Raw genomic sequence first — 16,854 nt, 5'->3', positions numbered from 1 at the left:
ATTTCAAAGAGTGCAGCTTCACAGATGAGTTCTGATTTTTCTTCACTTACTTTTAGAAGTTGGATTGTGCTTTCTAGGCCTTTTTTAATGTATACTGCAACCCCCCCCTTTTGTATGATTTTTCCTAGAGAAGCCACCAACCAAAGAGTAGCCAGGTATGTATGTGTTTTCTAGGTTCTCCTTGGATAGTCCATGTTCTGTTAATACTGTGATATCTGGATTTTCCTCACTGAGGAAGTGGGAGAGCCGCTCTATTTTATTTGAGAGCCAGTCAATATTTTGGTGCAGGATTATGAGAGAGGTTTTCTGGTGTTTTAGGATTTCTGCTATTTCTGAGTTTAGTACCAGTGTTTTGTCCTCTGGAGTGGGCAAATCCGGGTTGGCTGGAGAGTTGACAATTACTTCTGCTTGCTGTTTATCAAGTTGTTGTGGTCTAAAAAAAACTGTTGGTCGGTTTAGCAGGACATCCAACACTGAGAGCGCTGCGGGAGGAGACAGCCAGCCTGAGGTTGAGGGTTGCTGGTCCAGATCATGATGGGGTGGTACTAGCGCATGAGGGCCAGTCTGGGATGGGTCGTCACTGTCAGCCAGATAGCCATAGTGTTTGATCATGTGGTTCCTGTAGAACATGATGTGTTTAGAGAAAAACACCTCACAAGTCTCGTCTTTAGCCCTTGGCTTTGAGTTTAAGGGTGGGCTTTTGGTCTGTTTCAAGTCATTGAAGAAAACAAAACAATAACGTAAATATTGTACAAAATGTATAGTAAGACTTTCTTTATCTTTTATTGTTTTTTTCGAGTATCAACTAAGTGTAAATTCAATTTGTTTATCTGTTTGTTTTTTTTTATTGTGTAGGATAGTCAAAACTCCATTCTGCAGGTTCACTTTGCAGTCTTCTAACTCTGCAATAATTGGAAATCCGAATTTGTCTTATTTTCTCTAAATTTACGATTTTGTGCTTCTTTTTACTTCTAAATTAGCTAGTTTATTGTATTCTTTGCATCTTAGATCACCTACTTTATTTATCTCTTAAAAACTCCCATCATTTATTAAGAAAAAGATTTGTTTAAGAAACTCGTTTTTTGAAAATTTGTTACAAACAGACGACATTATGCCGTTTATAATTCGAGAACTTGAATTATAGAATGCATAATGGTGCCTAATAATAATTTTTTTTTTAATATTCACAATTATTTTGATCAAGATATTCTTCAAGTCTTTTCTTCAAATGTACTATGAAATAATTAAAAATTTCATAATAAAATTTTATATCTAAATAGTGAAAAATCATAGGTATTATCTTCTTGTAATAAATGTGCTCATTTACACCAACAAATCTGATATATTCTTCAAATGATATATGCATTTTTTAATATCTTCAAAAGTCAGGTCAAATTTTTCATTGTTTTTTCATTCTGTTTGTTTATTGTGTCCTTATTGAAATTTTCTAAGCAGATTATATAAATGTTTTAACTTGTTGTTCCTTTTCTTTAATTTAGACTTTCATACAAGATTAGTTTGCAGTTTTTAGAAACTAGATATTTTTTATCAATAATTTCTCCTCTCTCTGAAAAATTATAACAGTTTATCTTATAAACCTTCGTTCATTTATATAGAAAAACTTTATAGAAAAAAATAAAATTGATTATACAAATAGAAAAAATCTTTGTTATAAATGCAAAGAGAAATTATAGAACTAAATCTACCGAGAAATACATTTTTCAGCACAAATGTTTGTGTTTACATTTCTACAACTGCGATAAATAGAAATGATTTTATTCTATTGTACTTAACTATTTAGGATATTATGTTTATGATTACAAGGCTTATTATGGAAGACAACAAGATTTTTCAATTGCTAAAGAATATATTTTTGAAGTTTTAGAGGAATGAAAGTTTATGAATTTTATAAACTATAATGATTATAAGGGAGATTTCAGTAGGCATATTTCCATAACATTACTTAAAATTGAAACTTTATTGGTCTTGTCCATCTTTCTAAGCAGGTGTTTTAATTTAACTTTCAATAGATTAGGAAGGAAATGATCTAAATTTCATTAGTTTTGTCTTTTAATAAAACTTTTATTTACAGGACAAGGAGAAAGAGTCTGCTCCTCCTGGCCCATACAAAACGCTTCTCAATCAAATGCCAAATTTGATTACAGCAGAACGTTCGTATATAAACTTGGGTTTTGTTACAACTAAGAACAAAATATTTTTGAGAAAAGATGTAAGTTGAATCAGTTACAACTGTACAATATTAGTTAGTATGATAATATTTTAAAAGGTCAGATATACACCTAACTCTATGTTTATTTCACAAAGTAAACTTTTCTTTTTGGATTCAAGCTCACCTAATGCACTACAGTACTTGTCATTCCACATATAGAATGTGAGGTAGTATGTACATGTATTTAATGATAGGTTTTCTCACGTAACCTTGTACTTTGCAGCTATGCTGGTATGTTTTCTTTAGGAGCCTATGGCCCTTTTACAAATTCTGCAATGGACTTGTTCCTTTATTATTTCAACAAGATTTTGGAAAATTTTTCATTTTTAGTTTTGAAGCAGGTGTTTCTTCTCATGAGTCTTTATTTTATAATATTTAAATTTGACTAAAACATACTACCATACGCTATGAATTTAGAATTCTAAAATTTTGCCACAGTTTTCCAGTAATATTTTAAAACTTCTAGATTCTTGGAAATTTCTTACTTACTTAATTTAGAAGCTACAGCCTATTAAAGTTTTAAAAACTCAACTTTTTGAAATGTTTAAGCTACATTGTGAAATTGTTTTCAAGTGTAGTAAAACTGCATAGGACATCATTGTTAAGTGAAATCTTAGTACTGTAACCAAGATTAGTAATAAAACCTTAATGTTCTAATGAATTGCCAACATAAAAATTATGGTGCCAAAATTACTAAATATTACAACTATGGTGGTCATTATATAGAGAAATCCTTAGTAGGCCTATCTAATTTTTATACACATGTCAGCGATTTATTAATTTAATTAAGGCTTGATTACTGACCTGGATACAACACTAATAGTTCACTGAAAAATTCACTGTTTTATTTGATTTGAAACCACTATGTGCTTAATGTAGCATAACATGGTATTTTAAAATTGTTGTAGACTATATAACTCCCATACGACTAAAAAACAATTTTAATGTTATTCTATATTCAAGGTCACTATAAAATATAAGGTTTTCATTAGAAATTTTAAAGTTAAGTGCCATATAAGTGAAGTTTAATTTAGTTTCATATTGAAAACTAGTGGCAAAAATTTGGAATTCTAAATTCATATTTTTAATGGTCTCTGAAAGGTAGGTGAAGTCCGCCATTTAGAGACTTATTTTAGTAATTTTTTAGATACTATTGGTGGCACAGTTAATATGTACACCATGTATATATAAAAAAATAATTTCCTTAAGTAATACGTGATTAAAAACCATGTAGTTTTCTACAAATCATTAAAAACATATCATTACCCATTCCGTTTTCTGTTTTTCTGTGGGATTCATAATAAGGTGCTCCAAATCTTTAAATATCTACAATCGCCCATGGAATGACAAAGGAATTTATTCTATTTTTCCTGTCCTTAGAAAAGGGTCTTTAGTAACAAAAACAATTTAAAAAATTAACCCAACTGAACACAGATTGCACCACATACAACATGGAATGAACACACCACTTTGGAAGTGGCAGATACTGCATACTGCATCTTGTGCTAGTTGGATCATATTTTCAGTGTACCGTAACAAAAATGGTAAAAAAATATATAGTAACCTCAGATGTTATGTTATTAAGTAAACAAATTGAAACCATTGGGTGTTGTGTGTATTACATACTTGAAGCATCACTGTTTTTGGGGTTCACATAAAAAAGCTGTGACTGTGCTTAAATAATCTATTTGCTATGTAACTAAACAAGTTGCAGTTAACCTGGAACAGGAAAAGTCTGTTTACATGTGACATGACTGTGATAAAATGGCTGAAGGTGCTGATCCATCAGTTGTCTCTCAAGAAGAGATGAGTGATAATTTGAATTATTTAGCTATTGAACTAATGTAGAAGTCCTGTGAACTTGCTTCTAGATCATAAGACCCCTCCCTTCTCCTCTATAAAATATAGCTTCCCCGAATGTCTTTAGGTGCTCAATGATTTCTATCAAGTATTGCAGAACTCTCAGACACTTGTTTGTTATGTTTAGAAACCAATTTAGTACTATAGTTTGCAGTCTGAGAGCCTTTTGTATATAGATCCATTATTGGATACTTTTTGTAATTATCATTCTAATGCTCCTTTTTACCCCTGAGGTGAGTGTCTGCTAGCTACTTTTGACCACTATTAAAGTAAATACTGGTTGAGTATCTACTTAAGATTGTAGTGGCAACGACTAGAGGAAATGCCTTAAGATACACTAGACACTGTAACATTTTAAACAGTTGTTATGCGCTCTTTTGAAGGGGAGTTGTGTACCAACTTAAAAAAGTTTGTTCTGAGAGGGTAAAGAATTAAACTGTAATTTTATTAATGTTCTGCATAGACAGCGATACAAATATCAAATCATGAATTTTGTTTGGAAACTTTTTGAGTTGTTGAAGAAAGCATATGGAAGAAAGAATATGAAAAAGAACTGTAATTTATCTATACCTAATTCTGAGCAGGAAGTTTGAAGATATGTCTCTTTTGATAGGCCTGGCAATATGAGAACTTATGAGGGCTGTCCAGACGGTATTTAATGTTCAATGATTACTCCTTATCCAAGGCATCTTTGCTATGGGTACTATCTCACCTGCTTGTACTGAGAATAGCTTTCGTTCCTACTTTTCATAAGTTATCTGTCACTCAGTGTCCCTGACTTCCAGGAATTTGTTCTACCATTAAAAAAAATGGTTACAATTGGGTTGAAAGTTATCTGCATTCTGATTAGCCCTCATCACACCAATATGAACGTGTGTGGTTAACGATTGAAGAAACCAATCAGTGCCTGAGCTGGAGAAATATTTAGACAAACTAAAAACCGTTGGTGCTGTCAAGAGGATTTGGACTTGAATGAGTGGTTGTGAAATTTGTCCCAAAATTGTTCACAGATGATTAAATGGAGTGGTTTTTTTGATGTCACACGATACATACAAAACCATGACCACCGACTCCAACTTATGACTATTCTAGAAATTCCCAAATCAAACTAAATAATCTTTCAAACAGTTGAAGTCAAACTGAATGTCACAGTGGAGCTAATGGCAGTTCTGAAGGTGGACTTTGCAGCTTGTTTCTCAAAGTGGGAGGATGGACTGAACAAGTGCATCATATCCAATAATGTGTACTCTGAAGAAGGGTAAAGTTTTGTTGTGCTCGGTAAGCTAGTTTTTCCAATAGTATAAAAATATCACATATTTTCCAGATAGCCCTTGTATAGTGACCAAATTATCTGGCATTGAAAGGGTTGAAAATAAGAACTATTGTTAAAGAACTTTTTTTAATACAGATAAAATGTACTTTATTGTCTCTAGAATTCTGTACGCTCGCTGTACGAGAGTCTGAGGTCAGAGCTGACTCGGCTCGAGGAGACAAGTGGGGGTGATGTTGTGTCATCAGTTGCTTCTCAGACCTGTCGATACATCAATGCTCGCCTACAACTCATTGATGTGTAGGTTCTTAGTTACGTACACAGATTTTGTTTTGTAGGAAGCCACAAAATTTACATTTTATAGTAAACAATGAAATATTTGTTATTATATTTTATTTGGATTTTTATTAGAAATGAAAGACAGTAGATATTGTATCCTTTTAAATTAATCATTGCATTTGTAACCAATTAACATACATGATTAAGCATGAAATGAACTCATTTAACATGGAAAAGTGTTATAAATAAGTAATACCAATAATATTTATTGTCAGAGTACAATAAAATAATATTTTAATACAGTCCAATCTTGATAATCCGACAGATCCATGGGACCAGCACACTGTCGGAGCACCAAGGAGTCCGGATTACCAAGGGTGCCATTTACACAATGCATAAATAACCTATAATCAGTAAGAAACGTGAAAATAAGTAAACACTATACTGTAAGAATAAACTTTTTTACTGTAAGTACCTAATTATATTAGAATGAACAAATTTTGCATACATAATACATAAGTGAAAACTCTTAAAATACCATCTTTACACTTTAAAAAATCAAAAACAGTTTTTTGCTTCTTATTACTTAAAGATTCTGAGATCGCATTCTCCTGGAAATTTTTTAAATGAAAAATTGTCTCAATTTCAACACCACAATCTTGACAGTAAGTTATAAGGATAGCAGCTGCAGACACAGCATCATTAAAACTGACTTTAAAAGAACTAGCAGCCACCTAAATCTCGTTGCCGTCAGTCTTGCTGCTGTCTGGAGTAGTGGTCTCTTCAATAATCTCATCATCATTTAACCCTTTCCGGGCCAGGCGGCAATATATTGCCGCCATAGATCGCGTCTGAAAAGAGCCAGGCGGCAGCCTTGATATTCGTTGTTTTCTTAAATAAATACGACGTCAAATGATTAAAGTTTTATGTTTTTTATTCCCTGGTATATTTGTAGATAATTAATATGAATATCATTTTTATTTTGGATGTCTATGCATTTTTATTTCGTAATTGTCACGTGACATTATCAGCTGACTCGATCTATTGTTGTTAATTCTTTATGCTTTAGTGTAATCGTATTATTGTATGCTCGATTCTTCTTCATTATTTTATTTTGTGGTTGTAAATATTATAGTGTTAGTAGTTATGTGCTTAGCTATTGTGTGTAGTAGTTACAATGACTGACAATTTGCGATCTCACGGAAGTGAAATTGTAAGTAGCATATTTGTAAATAGAAAAAGTGTAAATAAATTTCAAATAAAATTGTGTAAATATTTCTTGGTAAATAGTGTTTTTAACTGTATTGAAACTGTTTATGGATCCTACAATCATCTGTTTACCGGTACATCCATAATGTGAATATTTATTTTAAGTTTCTTGCAGTGTAAGAGTCAGTTGCTTTATCACTTATAAAATGTTGCGAAGTACAATTATGCGTATTTATACAAAATGTTTCATAAAAAATTTATTTATGAGAGAAATAACACAAAATTTTGTATGGTTGTTCCTTTCTAAATGTACAATATAATAACATAGCTTCCCACAGTAAAATTATTTTTCATTTTTTAGTTATTTACGAAAAAAATAAAATTTTTTTTATGTAATCCATTAAAACATTATTTTTTTAAATTTTAAATTACTTAAAACTACATCTATATATTTTTTTGTTGATAGTATATATCTATACGAGTAATTTGGTGCAACTTTTAGGTCATCCAATTTTAGCCTGGCACTTTTGACTAGTCACAAGGGCCCTGAAAGGGTTAAGTAGGCATTTAGTTCAGCTTCCATCAGCCACTTCTATCCAAACCACGTTGTAATATGAAACACAAACAGCTGTACACTTATAAAGTACTACAGTGACCTGAGCAGCCAGCGTCGACTGCAGACAAGCCTTTTTCGAGCGGGTCGGACTGGCAAATGTCGGATTATCAAAATTGGACTGTATAAAAATTTGTTTTATAAGTGTTATAGTCATAAAACATACAATAAATTATTTTTGTAAACAATCTATTTACTATGAACAATGGTTCTATATGCTACACAGTATTACAAATGTAACTTATGTTGTGTAATACCAGTTGATTAAGATGCATGGGATTTATTTATAAAAACTTTATAAAAGTATCTAAAGGGAAATAATTTTTAAAATTTAATTAAAATGCTTGAACATTTGGTATGATATTTGGACTTTTATTATAAAATATCTGCATGTGATGGCAAATTTTAATAAATTTCTCCCCTGGATAATTTTTTCTGAACGGATTCCTTTTACTGTTGTGGTTGTTGGAAAGCGCATTTATTCCTGTTCTCAAATGTAATTATTCTTGCAAGTACAAAGACAATAGTTTCAAAAATATACAAATTAAGCAGTGTTAAAATCTGCAGTTCTATAAAAATATTGTGAAAAAATCTCATCAACCTAAATTTAAAATTATTGTAATAGGGGATTAAAAAATCAAAAATTAAACTAATTATGTAGCACATGTCCCTCATATACTAATGTCACATTTTACATGGAGAGTATATTGAACCATTTTCAAAATATTCTGTTTGCAAAAATGAGTCTAATTTTTAAGAAGGAAAACCCCTAATAGTCTACTAGCCAAAAGCCAATATACATTGTAGGAGTGCGTAACATAGTTTTTCATTAAATCAATACAGAAATTTGGGCTAAGATAGTAATTTATTGTTAATTACACTAGTTTTGGTGGAAGTCAAAATAGGAGGATTTTGAAAGAGTTAAAAATATTGAACAAGTATTTTTACCCAGATCTTATATTTTTTAGCTTGAAATGTTTAAAATCAAACATCAGACATAAATAAAAGTTAAAACTATTTGGCTGAAAATTTCTTGGAAGAAATTCTTGTATTGATTTATTGAAAAACTTGGTTAGCTGAGCAATACAAATTGCTTGTCAATATTAGACACTGAACATTGTATAGCCTTGGACGTGGACATTCTCACTTTTTAGGGGCGAGTGGAGTTCGAGGTGTACCACTCTGAACTGTGGCTCTTAGTTTCAGGATGATACTGATTTTGGGGAGAGATCCATGGGTCATCTAAAAAGCCTGATTTACTTTTGTACTGCTCAAATAACCCATGTGAAATGTCGTTTTTGTGAAACGCCCAATACTATTGGCATCAATTTTACAAAATCCTTCTTATGATCAAATTTTCAGAAGTTATTTTAGGATTTCATAAATGTATACTATGTCTCATTTTAATTTTAAACAAAAACTTATTGTGTGTATTATAAAACAGTCATGGATATACCTAACAGGCACATAAGCAGTTATCTTTATCATGAAAGTAATATTCAAAGGAACAAAAAATCATGCAATATATAGCAAAACAATGTAAAAGAATATTTTAATTCAATTAACTTTAAGTATTAAATTATTTATGATAATTACAATATCAGGATTTTTATGTATATATTTTTAATGTATAAAAACTTATGTTAAGGCGGTAGTATGCGCTGCACCCCAAGTAGGCCACTGTGTACAGGGTTAGCGTTACAGCATGGTCCAGACTGCTACACACCGAGACTGCTTTCTTGGTTTACTAAGAGTTTTACTTATTTACACTATTTACACACTTTTTAATTTTATTCTTTCTCATGATAATTTTTGAAGCATGCACCAAAGCACAGACCAGGGTGACCTTGTATCACAGTGTTTTCTTTTTGCGTTCAGTCTGGCAACAGATTCGACTTTTTTCTTTGTACTCTGTTAGTACAGCCTTAACTTTTTGGATTTTGTGAATTTTAAGTCGTGCGCCCTTTTCTGAGTGGGGCTCTCAACAAGCTTGTCTAGAAGTGGCAAGAGTGATCAAATGACTTAAGTCTAAATTCATTTACCACTGGTGTTTGTTGTCTAGGTTGTGTAGTAGTTCTATGTTTAGTAGAATCATTTGAAAAATGTGAATACAAATGTTCTTATACCATTGTTTTTTGTTCACTAGGTTAATATGATGATAATTGGTCAGCCATATCTAATTCACTCATGTACGTGTTACATTGCATGATTGGGAGTGGCTTTTTCACAACGGTGTTATGTTTGATGATGAAGTCCACCATTTTAATTTTCAAATTTCTGTACTAACATAGGTCATTACTTTTAGTTTGGTGGTCTGTCTCATTTACATAATTTTTTCTGTTGAGACGCAATGTTTCGGTGTATTATGTAACCTGTGCTAGGAGCCTTCACGCCAGCAAGTAAACTATTATAAAAGTTTTCCATGAAAATGGAGTGGCCATTATTCACTTCTTTTTTTTTAGCACATGCAGTACAACCTTTTCTGCATTACCTCTCCCGCCTACATCTGAATCTAAAGAACCAACATATACATGAAATTTCAGTATAAATCCGGAGTATCTGTAGGTGAGTACAATTTCTCACTGTACTTGTGATGCTTTACTTTTATATATTTGCAAAAAATGTAGGCGGTCTCACCAAAGAACCATCGTCTTATCCAATGAAAGCTCCTTCATTTTGTTATTGAAATGGGTAACAAGAAACTGGATTTGATCTGTACTATAATTTTCCTGGTGGTTTGGATTATAGGAAAAGTACAAACATCGTAAAATGTTCAAAAATCTATCTCTTGACATAACATGGCAGAAATTATGTAAATTAAATAACTTATCAGTATTCCAATAATCCTGGATACAATTTAATCTAACAGTTCCAGTGTGCCATAAAAGGCTAAAAATGCAACAACTCATCCATTGTTAGGTCTTTCTATTTGTTTTATACAAGAATATAGTATCAGATGTGATTTTACTGAACTCTTCAAAGGCATAAGCATTTGCACATCTGATTATGTTCTCTAAGAAAATGTCATCAAGCAAGAGCATAAAATAATCCAACGGCCGGCTTACCTTGGCCAGAACAAGGTACTAGGAGTCCAGCCAGGTAGGTGGAAAAAAGTAATGAGTTTCAAACGAGAGGTTGTCGAAGTCCATACATGGGAGTCTGTGTATGAATGGACATACCCTAGATTTAATTTATTAGGGTGGTTTTACCTAATAAATTAAACACATATTTAATAGAAGAAAAGCAATTTTAATTTTGTATTTCTAAATATAATATAAGGAATTATAACTTTATTATGATAGGTTTATATAGATCTCCAGCATCTTGTGTAAAAATATTTTTGGATAAATTAAGTCAACTTCTAAGTTATTTAATCAAATTATATAAAGATTGCTCTGTTTTTTGTGCTGGAGATACAAATATAAATGTTTTAGTTAATTCTAAAGAGCAGACAATGCTGAAAAACATGTTGGCTAGTCATAATATGGAATATTTAGTCAAGTTTCCAACTAGAGTAACAAACATTTCAGAAACCGCTATTGATAATTTCTTTGCCAAAAAGCGTTTACCAAATCTAATTTCTGTAGAAGGATGTGTAACATGTTTCTCAGATCATGATGGACAAATTCTGGAATTCGGATGCCCAGAACATACCGTAAATAATAATACTTTTACAATTGTTCAGAAACGTTGTTACTCGCAAGAAAATCTAAGGACTTTTTCTTATTTGTTATCAAAAGAATCGTGGTATGATATATATTTTTGTTCAGTTGAGGAAAAATATGATAAATTTGATTACTTACTCAAATTCTATTTCAATCAAGCATTCCCCATGAAAACAATTAAACAGAGAAATTAAAAAAATAAATGGATAACATATGCGTTAAAAGAAGAAAAAACCAACCTGGTTCAGTTAAGTAAACAATTTAGACAATCTAAAGATAAAGACACAAACACAAAATTGAAAAGAAAACTGATGGATTATAGGAAAAACATTAATGAAACAAAAAAAGCATTATATAATGATAAGATTCTCAAGTCGGAAAATATGGTAAAAACAGTATGGGCCATAATTAACTCTGAAGTAGGAAGCAAAAACTGTCAAAAACATTATAATAACTTTAAAATGAAAGTAGGTAATAAAACATTAACAGAACCTACAGATATTGGAAACAGTTTTAAGGATTATTTTGTAAATATGGTTGATTTATCTAGCCAACATAGTCTCCAGCATGTCTGCCTTGATGAGACATCTAACGAATTTTCAAATGATAATTTAAGAAAACCAACTTTTAGATTTAAACCTGTGACTGCTAGGGATGTCAATAATGTATTAAGCTTAATGAAAAATAATTATTCAAGTGGAATTGATGAAATACGAGTTATACTTTTAAAATCTGCTAGAGAACATCTGTGTGAAATACTAGCACATTTAGTAAATTCGTCATTTATATCTGGCATCTTCCCTAATAAATTTAAAATAGGCAAAATTTTTCCGATACATAAAAAAATGACAAAAAAGAAATGTCAATTACCGTCCAGTATCTCTACTTCCTCATCATCAAAAATTTATGAAAGAATCGTTCACTCTCAGTTAATGGCGTTTTTAGAGGAACATAATCTATTAGACGATAACCAGCATGGATTCCGTACTGGTAGATCGACAATAAGTGATGCAGTACAATATTTAGAGTCGATAATAGATTCTGTTGATAAAGGGGAACATGCACTAGGTATTTTTATGGACCTTTCGAAGGCTTTCGATAGCGTAGACCACTCAATTTTAATTAAGAAATTAAATTGTTTAGGAATAAATTCAACAAATTTTTAAATGGTTTCAATCTTACCTTAATAATAGATTTCAATATGTAGAAATTCCTTCGATATCCTTACCAAATAAAATCTCGAGAGTATTCTCCAAACTTAAAAAAATAGTTTTTGGAGTTCCGCAAGGTTCAATTTTAGGACCATTGCTATTCTTGTGTTACTTGAAAGATATGCACCTTATCTTAAAACACATTCCCCAAGAAAACCTGTGTTTATATGCAGATAATGCAAACCTCAAATTACCATCTAATTCAGTAGATGAGATAGAGAGGCTTTCATATTTGGAATTGAATAACATTAATTCTTTTTTAAATGAAAACAATTTAAAATTAAATATAAATCAAAGAAATTATATATCTTTTAAAACCCAACAAAAAAAGGAAATAATTGAGCCAATGATCATATTAAATAACCAACTAGTAACAAAAAATCAGAGTACCAAATTCTTAGGTCTGACTATTGATGAAAATCTTAATTGGGATCAACACGTACAATTGTTGATTACAAAATTAAACTCGGGAATTTATGCTTTGACGAAGATGTCTTTTATCTGTAGCACTGATACATTGAGGACAATCTATTTCTCTTATATACACTCTTATATTGCATATGGCCTCTGTTTGTATGGTGCTACGAAAAAAATCAAATCTTGATGAAATTCTCCGGATACAGAAAAAATCTCTGAGAATTATGTTAGGACTAAAAATAAATGATTCTGTGAAAGAATATTTTAAGGAATTCAAAATTTTAATTGTCTACGGCCAATAAAGAAAAATTGACCACACATTGTATTGTATGTAATGGATACAATTATGTGCTCTAAAATTAAAAACTTAAATACTGGTATGACCAACGTAATTCATTTGTATAATACACGTAATAAAAATGATATTTTAATACCTCACCATAGGCTAAATTTTTACACAAAAAAAAACCAACACACATTGGATCCAAATTTCTTAAATCCATTCCACTTGCTATCAAACAAGAAACAGAACATAAAATATTTAAAAGAAAGCTTAAGGCATACCTGATAGACAAGGCTTTATTTATATTCATTAGATGAATATTTTGATTTGCAAATCAGGTAGTTTTATTTTAGTTTTATTATAGGCTTATTTTATATTAGTTTTTAGCTAGTTTAAACTGACACTATTCAAATGTTACATCATTGTAACTAAAACGAATAAAGATTTTTTGACTTTGACTTTAATGTCAAGGTTATTGTCAGAAATATAAGACATATTGGAGGATTCACTTGAAAAATCATTAGAATTACCATCTACTAAATTCTGCACAGGATACACAGTATGATTTGATAGGCGCACATCATCGCTTTCATTGGCAGAGTGTGGACCACTTTGAATCCAAGTTCCTGGTAGATAAAACAAAATTCTAAGAACTATAATTAGAAAATAAAACAACTATATTTGAAAGTTTGCGTTGACCACACCGCATCTGGTACAAAACTGAAACGTTCACTGACACAACACAATGCCTAGTTGAGTAGCGGCGTAGTGTCATCCAGCTCTAGCGAGTAACTGAACCACAATGAACCCTTGGACAAAGAATATCACAAACAATCCCTGGATACTGCCGCGCTCCCCGTCATGTGGCGGTCACCAGTGACTGCGCCGTAGACAATGTTTTAAAAAGAGAAAAATCTTGAAAACCATGCTACTTAATTTCATGAGCATTTATTACTTTACATAGCCACTAATTAAACCAATTTTAATATTACCTTTGAATTATAAGATACCATGTATATGAAGTGTAATTCAGTATGAAACTTACTTGATTATATTATAACGATTCAACTTATATATATACTGTGAACCTCAACATAGATCTAAGATATTTTTATATTATCAGTAGTTCTTCCTCTCCTTAAAAGATTATGAGGGTTTTAGTGAAAATCTTAATGTAAGCATAAATTATATAACTTTATGAGACAATAAGAGTGGTAAGAAATAAAATATGTAATGTTCTGAAAAATGTGGCCGTTTGAATTTTGTCAATACTAAATATTAAACAAGTTGTATAATTTTATAAAAGGGATTCATAAATGTGTTTAAAATTTTAGAACTTAGAGAGGTTATAATAACATGTCACAAATCACAATCTTCCCAAAAATAATTTGCACAATTAAAATTTGTAATAATTTTTGTTGTTGCAATATTGTTTATTATTTTCTCTTTACAAAACAAAGTAAATAATATTAAAAAGGACCTATACATCATTTTATAACATTTGGATATTGATAGGCATTAATTTTAAAAATATAAAATAAAACATCGGAGTTAAAAAATATATTTTCTTTCACATGCTAAAGTAATAGACCAAAATTACACGAATAGAGAGATTTAAAAGCACTAGAATACCATTAAATACATGATTTTACTCACTTGACTAGGAGAGTTTGTGAGGTTTATTTGTCTGGATCCAGGCCTAAACCAACTTTACATACATGTCTCGCTGAGTCAGGTTAGCTTAGGCTCTTTGCATACTAGTTTGTAACCTAGACATACCCTTTATTACTTACTTTGTTTTGTCCTATTTCTAGTACTAATGTAGTATTTTAGACTGATACTGTGGTTTTAGAGGTTAAGAAGTTAATACTGTTATTTATTAAGCAGTATCCCATCCAAGGAAATCCTTAAGAAGAAAAAGAAAAAAAGTCATTAATTATATTGGTGTTGTTACAGGTATGAGAAGATGTACGCCATGGGTATAAGCAACAAGATGATGAAGTATGAGGAGCTATTGAGTCTGGTGGAAGCTGTAATAGATCTCCATTCTCTTGCTCTAACTCACGTTGCTCTTACAGCCTTGAAAACTGCCATCAGGTAACTCAAGAAACACATTCTACAGAAATTAAGGTACATTTATAGTACATTTTCTTTATCAGTAATTAATATATTTTATGTAATCTCAAATTGTTCTAAAATACAAAAGTACACCTTTTGTGGTCAAAAGTAAAATTTTATTATTGTTATAATTTATTTAACATTTATTTTGTTAATATTTCATAAACTAAATAACATAGACAACTGTTACTTAAAGTTTTTTTTTTCATAATTTTTTACCTTTCATTTCAGAAATACATATGATTATGTTTTAAGTGACAAATAGTATTTTTATGAATTTTTGAAAGTATGCTTATATTTTGTCCGAGTTCTGCCTGCCAAACAAAAGTTTTTAACATCTCCGGTTGAAGGGTTGTTAAAAGTATATGTATAAAAAGTATAGCAGCGCATTGGACAATTACAAAGGCCTAAGCCTTTGTGTCTGTCAGTCCGACTAGTAGTGATGTAAAACAGTTTCTCATACAGATAAAAATTTTATGATTCATCAACAATGGCTTAGGTATTTGCTTTAAAAAATCATTTCTGTTAATTTACAGTCTAGAGTGTGAGATTTTGATGCTGCTATTGAGAGCACAGATGGATCTACAAAACTGGAGGTTTCTGTCAACTTTACTCAATTTGCATGGTGCCAACACTAGAATATCAGCCTGGGAGAAGATACTTCAAAACAGAGATGTAATTTCAATAAGTTTCTCTATTTTAAGGTTTAGACATATAGGTTATCTCAGCCTTACATATACAGTAGAGTCCCGGTAATCCGAGGTGAATGGGACCGAATGTACCTCGAATTGTGAAGAACTCGAATTATACGGAACACTTTGAGAAAAATTGGGTTATAATTAGAACTGAAGGCAAACAAAAGAAATATGCTTTTATTACAAATACCAGCATTAAGAAATTACTTACAGAGGTCCAAAGATGCAATGTTTACTTAAAAAAAAACAGTCTAGAGTTTTTTGTTTCACCACACTGCAGCGTTTGCGGGCAGCCATGTCTCTCCACCGCCGAAGCAATAACGTGTCTGCCGCTGTCGCCTCTGCTTGCTGCTCTACGTAACGCAGGGCCGCATCCAGTGCCGCGTAGCCGTCGCTGTGAGTCATTGCCGGGTCTGCCTCCTGCACACTTTCTTCTTCGTCACTCCCGTCAGCTGTCATGTCTGTGGCCATCTCAACTATGGTGTCGTCTGTTGTCTCTAACTGTTCGTCCCTACTCATCCACTCTCCAATATCAGTTTGATTTGTCCCATTGCAACCAAGAAGTCTGTTTATTAAATTTACTAACGGTAGATCGTCATCTTCATCATCATTTTCAATTTTACACACTCCGATTTTTTTCCATGATTTCTGGATTGTTTCTGGTTTAATTTCGCTCCAAGCTTCAGCGATCCAATAAATAACATCCTTGATTGTGACTTTTTTCAGGAAATCTTTTATGATTGCCTCTCCTTCAATTGTTTGAAACATTGATTGCAACAAACGGCGTCTGTACTTTTTTTTTCAAAGTTTCAATTACGCATTGGTCCATAGGCTGAATGAGGCTGGTCACGTTCGGTGGCAAAAACATCGTGCGTATGCCATCGCATTGTAGTTCCCCTTCATCTGGGTGTGATCCTGCGTTATCAAGTGTTAAGATGGCTTTAGAGGGTATGTTGCTTTTCTTCAAAAACTTTTTGGTTTCATGAACAAACTTACTAAAAAAC

The 16,854-nt window shown here is 31.6% G+C and overlaps 1 protein-coding gene across 1 annotated transcript in view; it reads left to right on the top strand.

The window, feature by feature from the left end:
• LOC124362874 (KICSTOR subunit 2-like) overlaps window positions 1-16,854 on the top strand; it is a 36,961-nt gene that overhangs the window by 11,400 nt on the left and 8,707 nt on the right. The window contains exons 2-5 of the mRNA XM_046817740.1: window positions 2,093-2,230; window positions 5,524-5,660; window positions 14,994-15,134; window positions 15,692-15,830. Of these exons, the coding sequence (XP_046673696.1) occupies window positions 2,093-2,230; window positions 5,524-5,660; window positions 14,994-15,134; window positions 15,692-15,830 (555 nt within the window). The remainder of the gene's footprint in view (window positions 1-2,092; window positions 2,231-5,523; window positions 5,661-14,993; window positions 15,135-15,691; window positions 15,831-16,854) is intronic.

This window comes from Homalodisca vitripennis, chromosome 5, assembly GCF_021130785.1.
Source record: "Homalodisca vitripennis isolate AUS2020 chromosome 5, UT_GWSS_2.1, whole genome shotgun sequence".
NCBI classification, from domain to species: domain Eukaryota; kingdom Metazoa; phylum Arthropoda; class Insecta; order Hemiptera; family Cicadellidae; genus Homalodisca; species Homalodisca vitripennis.
Note: the sequence above shows the minus strand (reverse complement) of the source record. Positions and strands in the feature narration are given on the sequence as shown.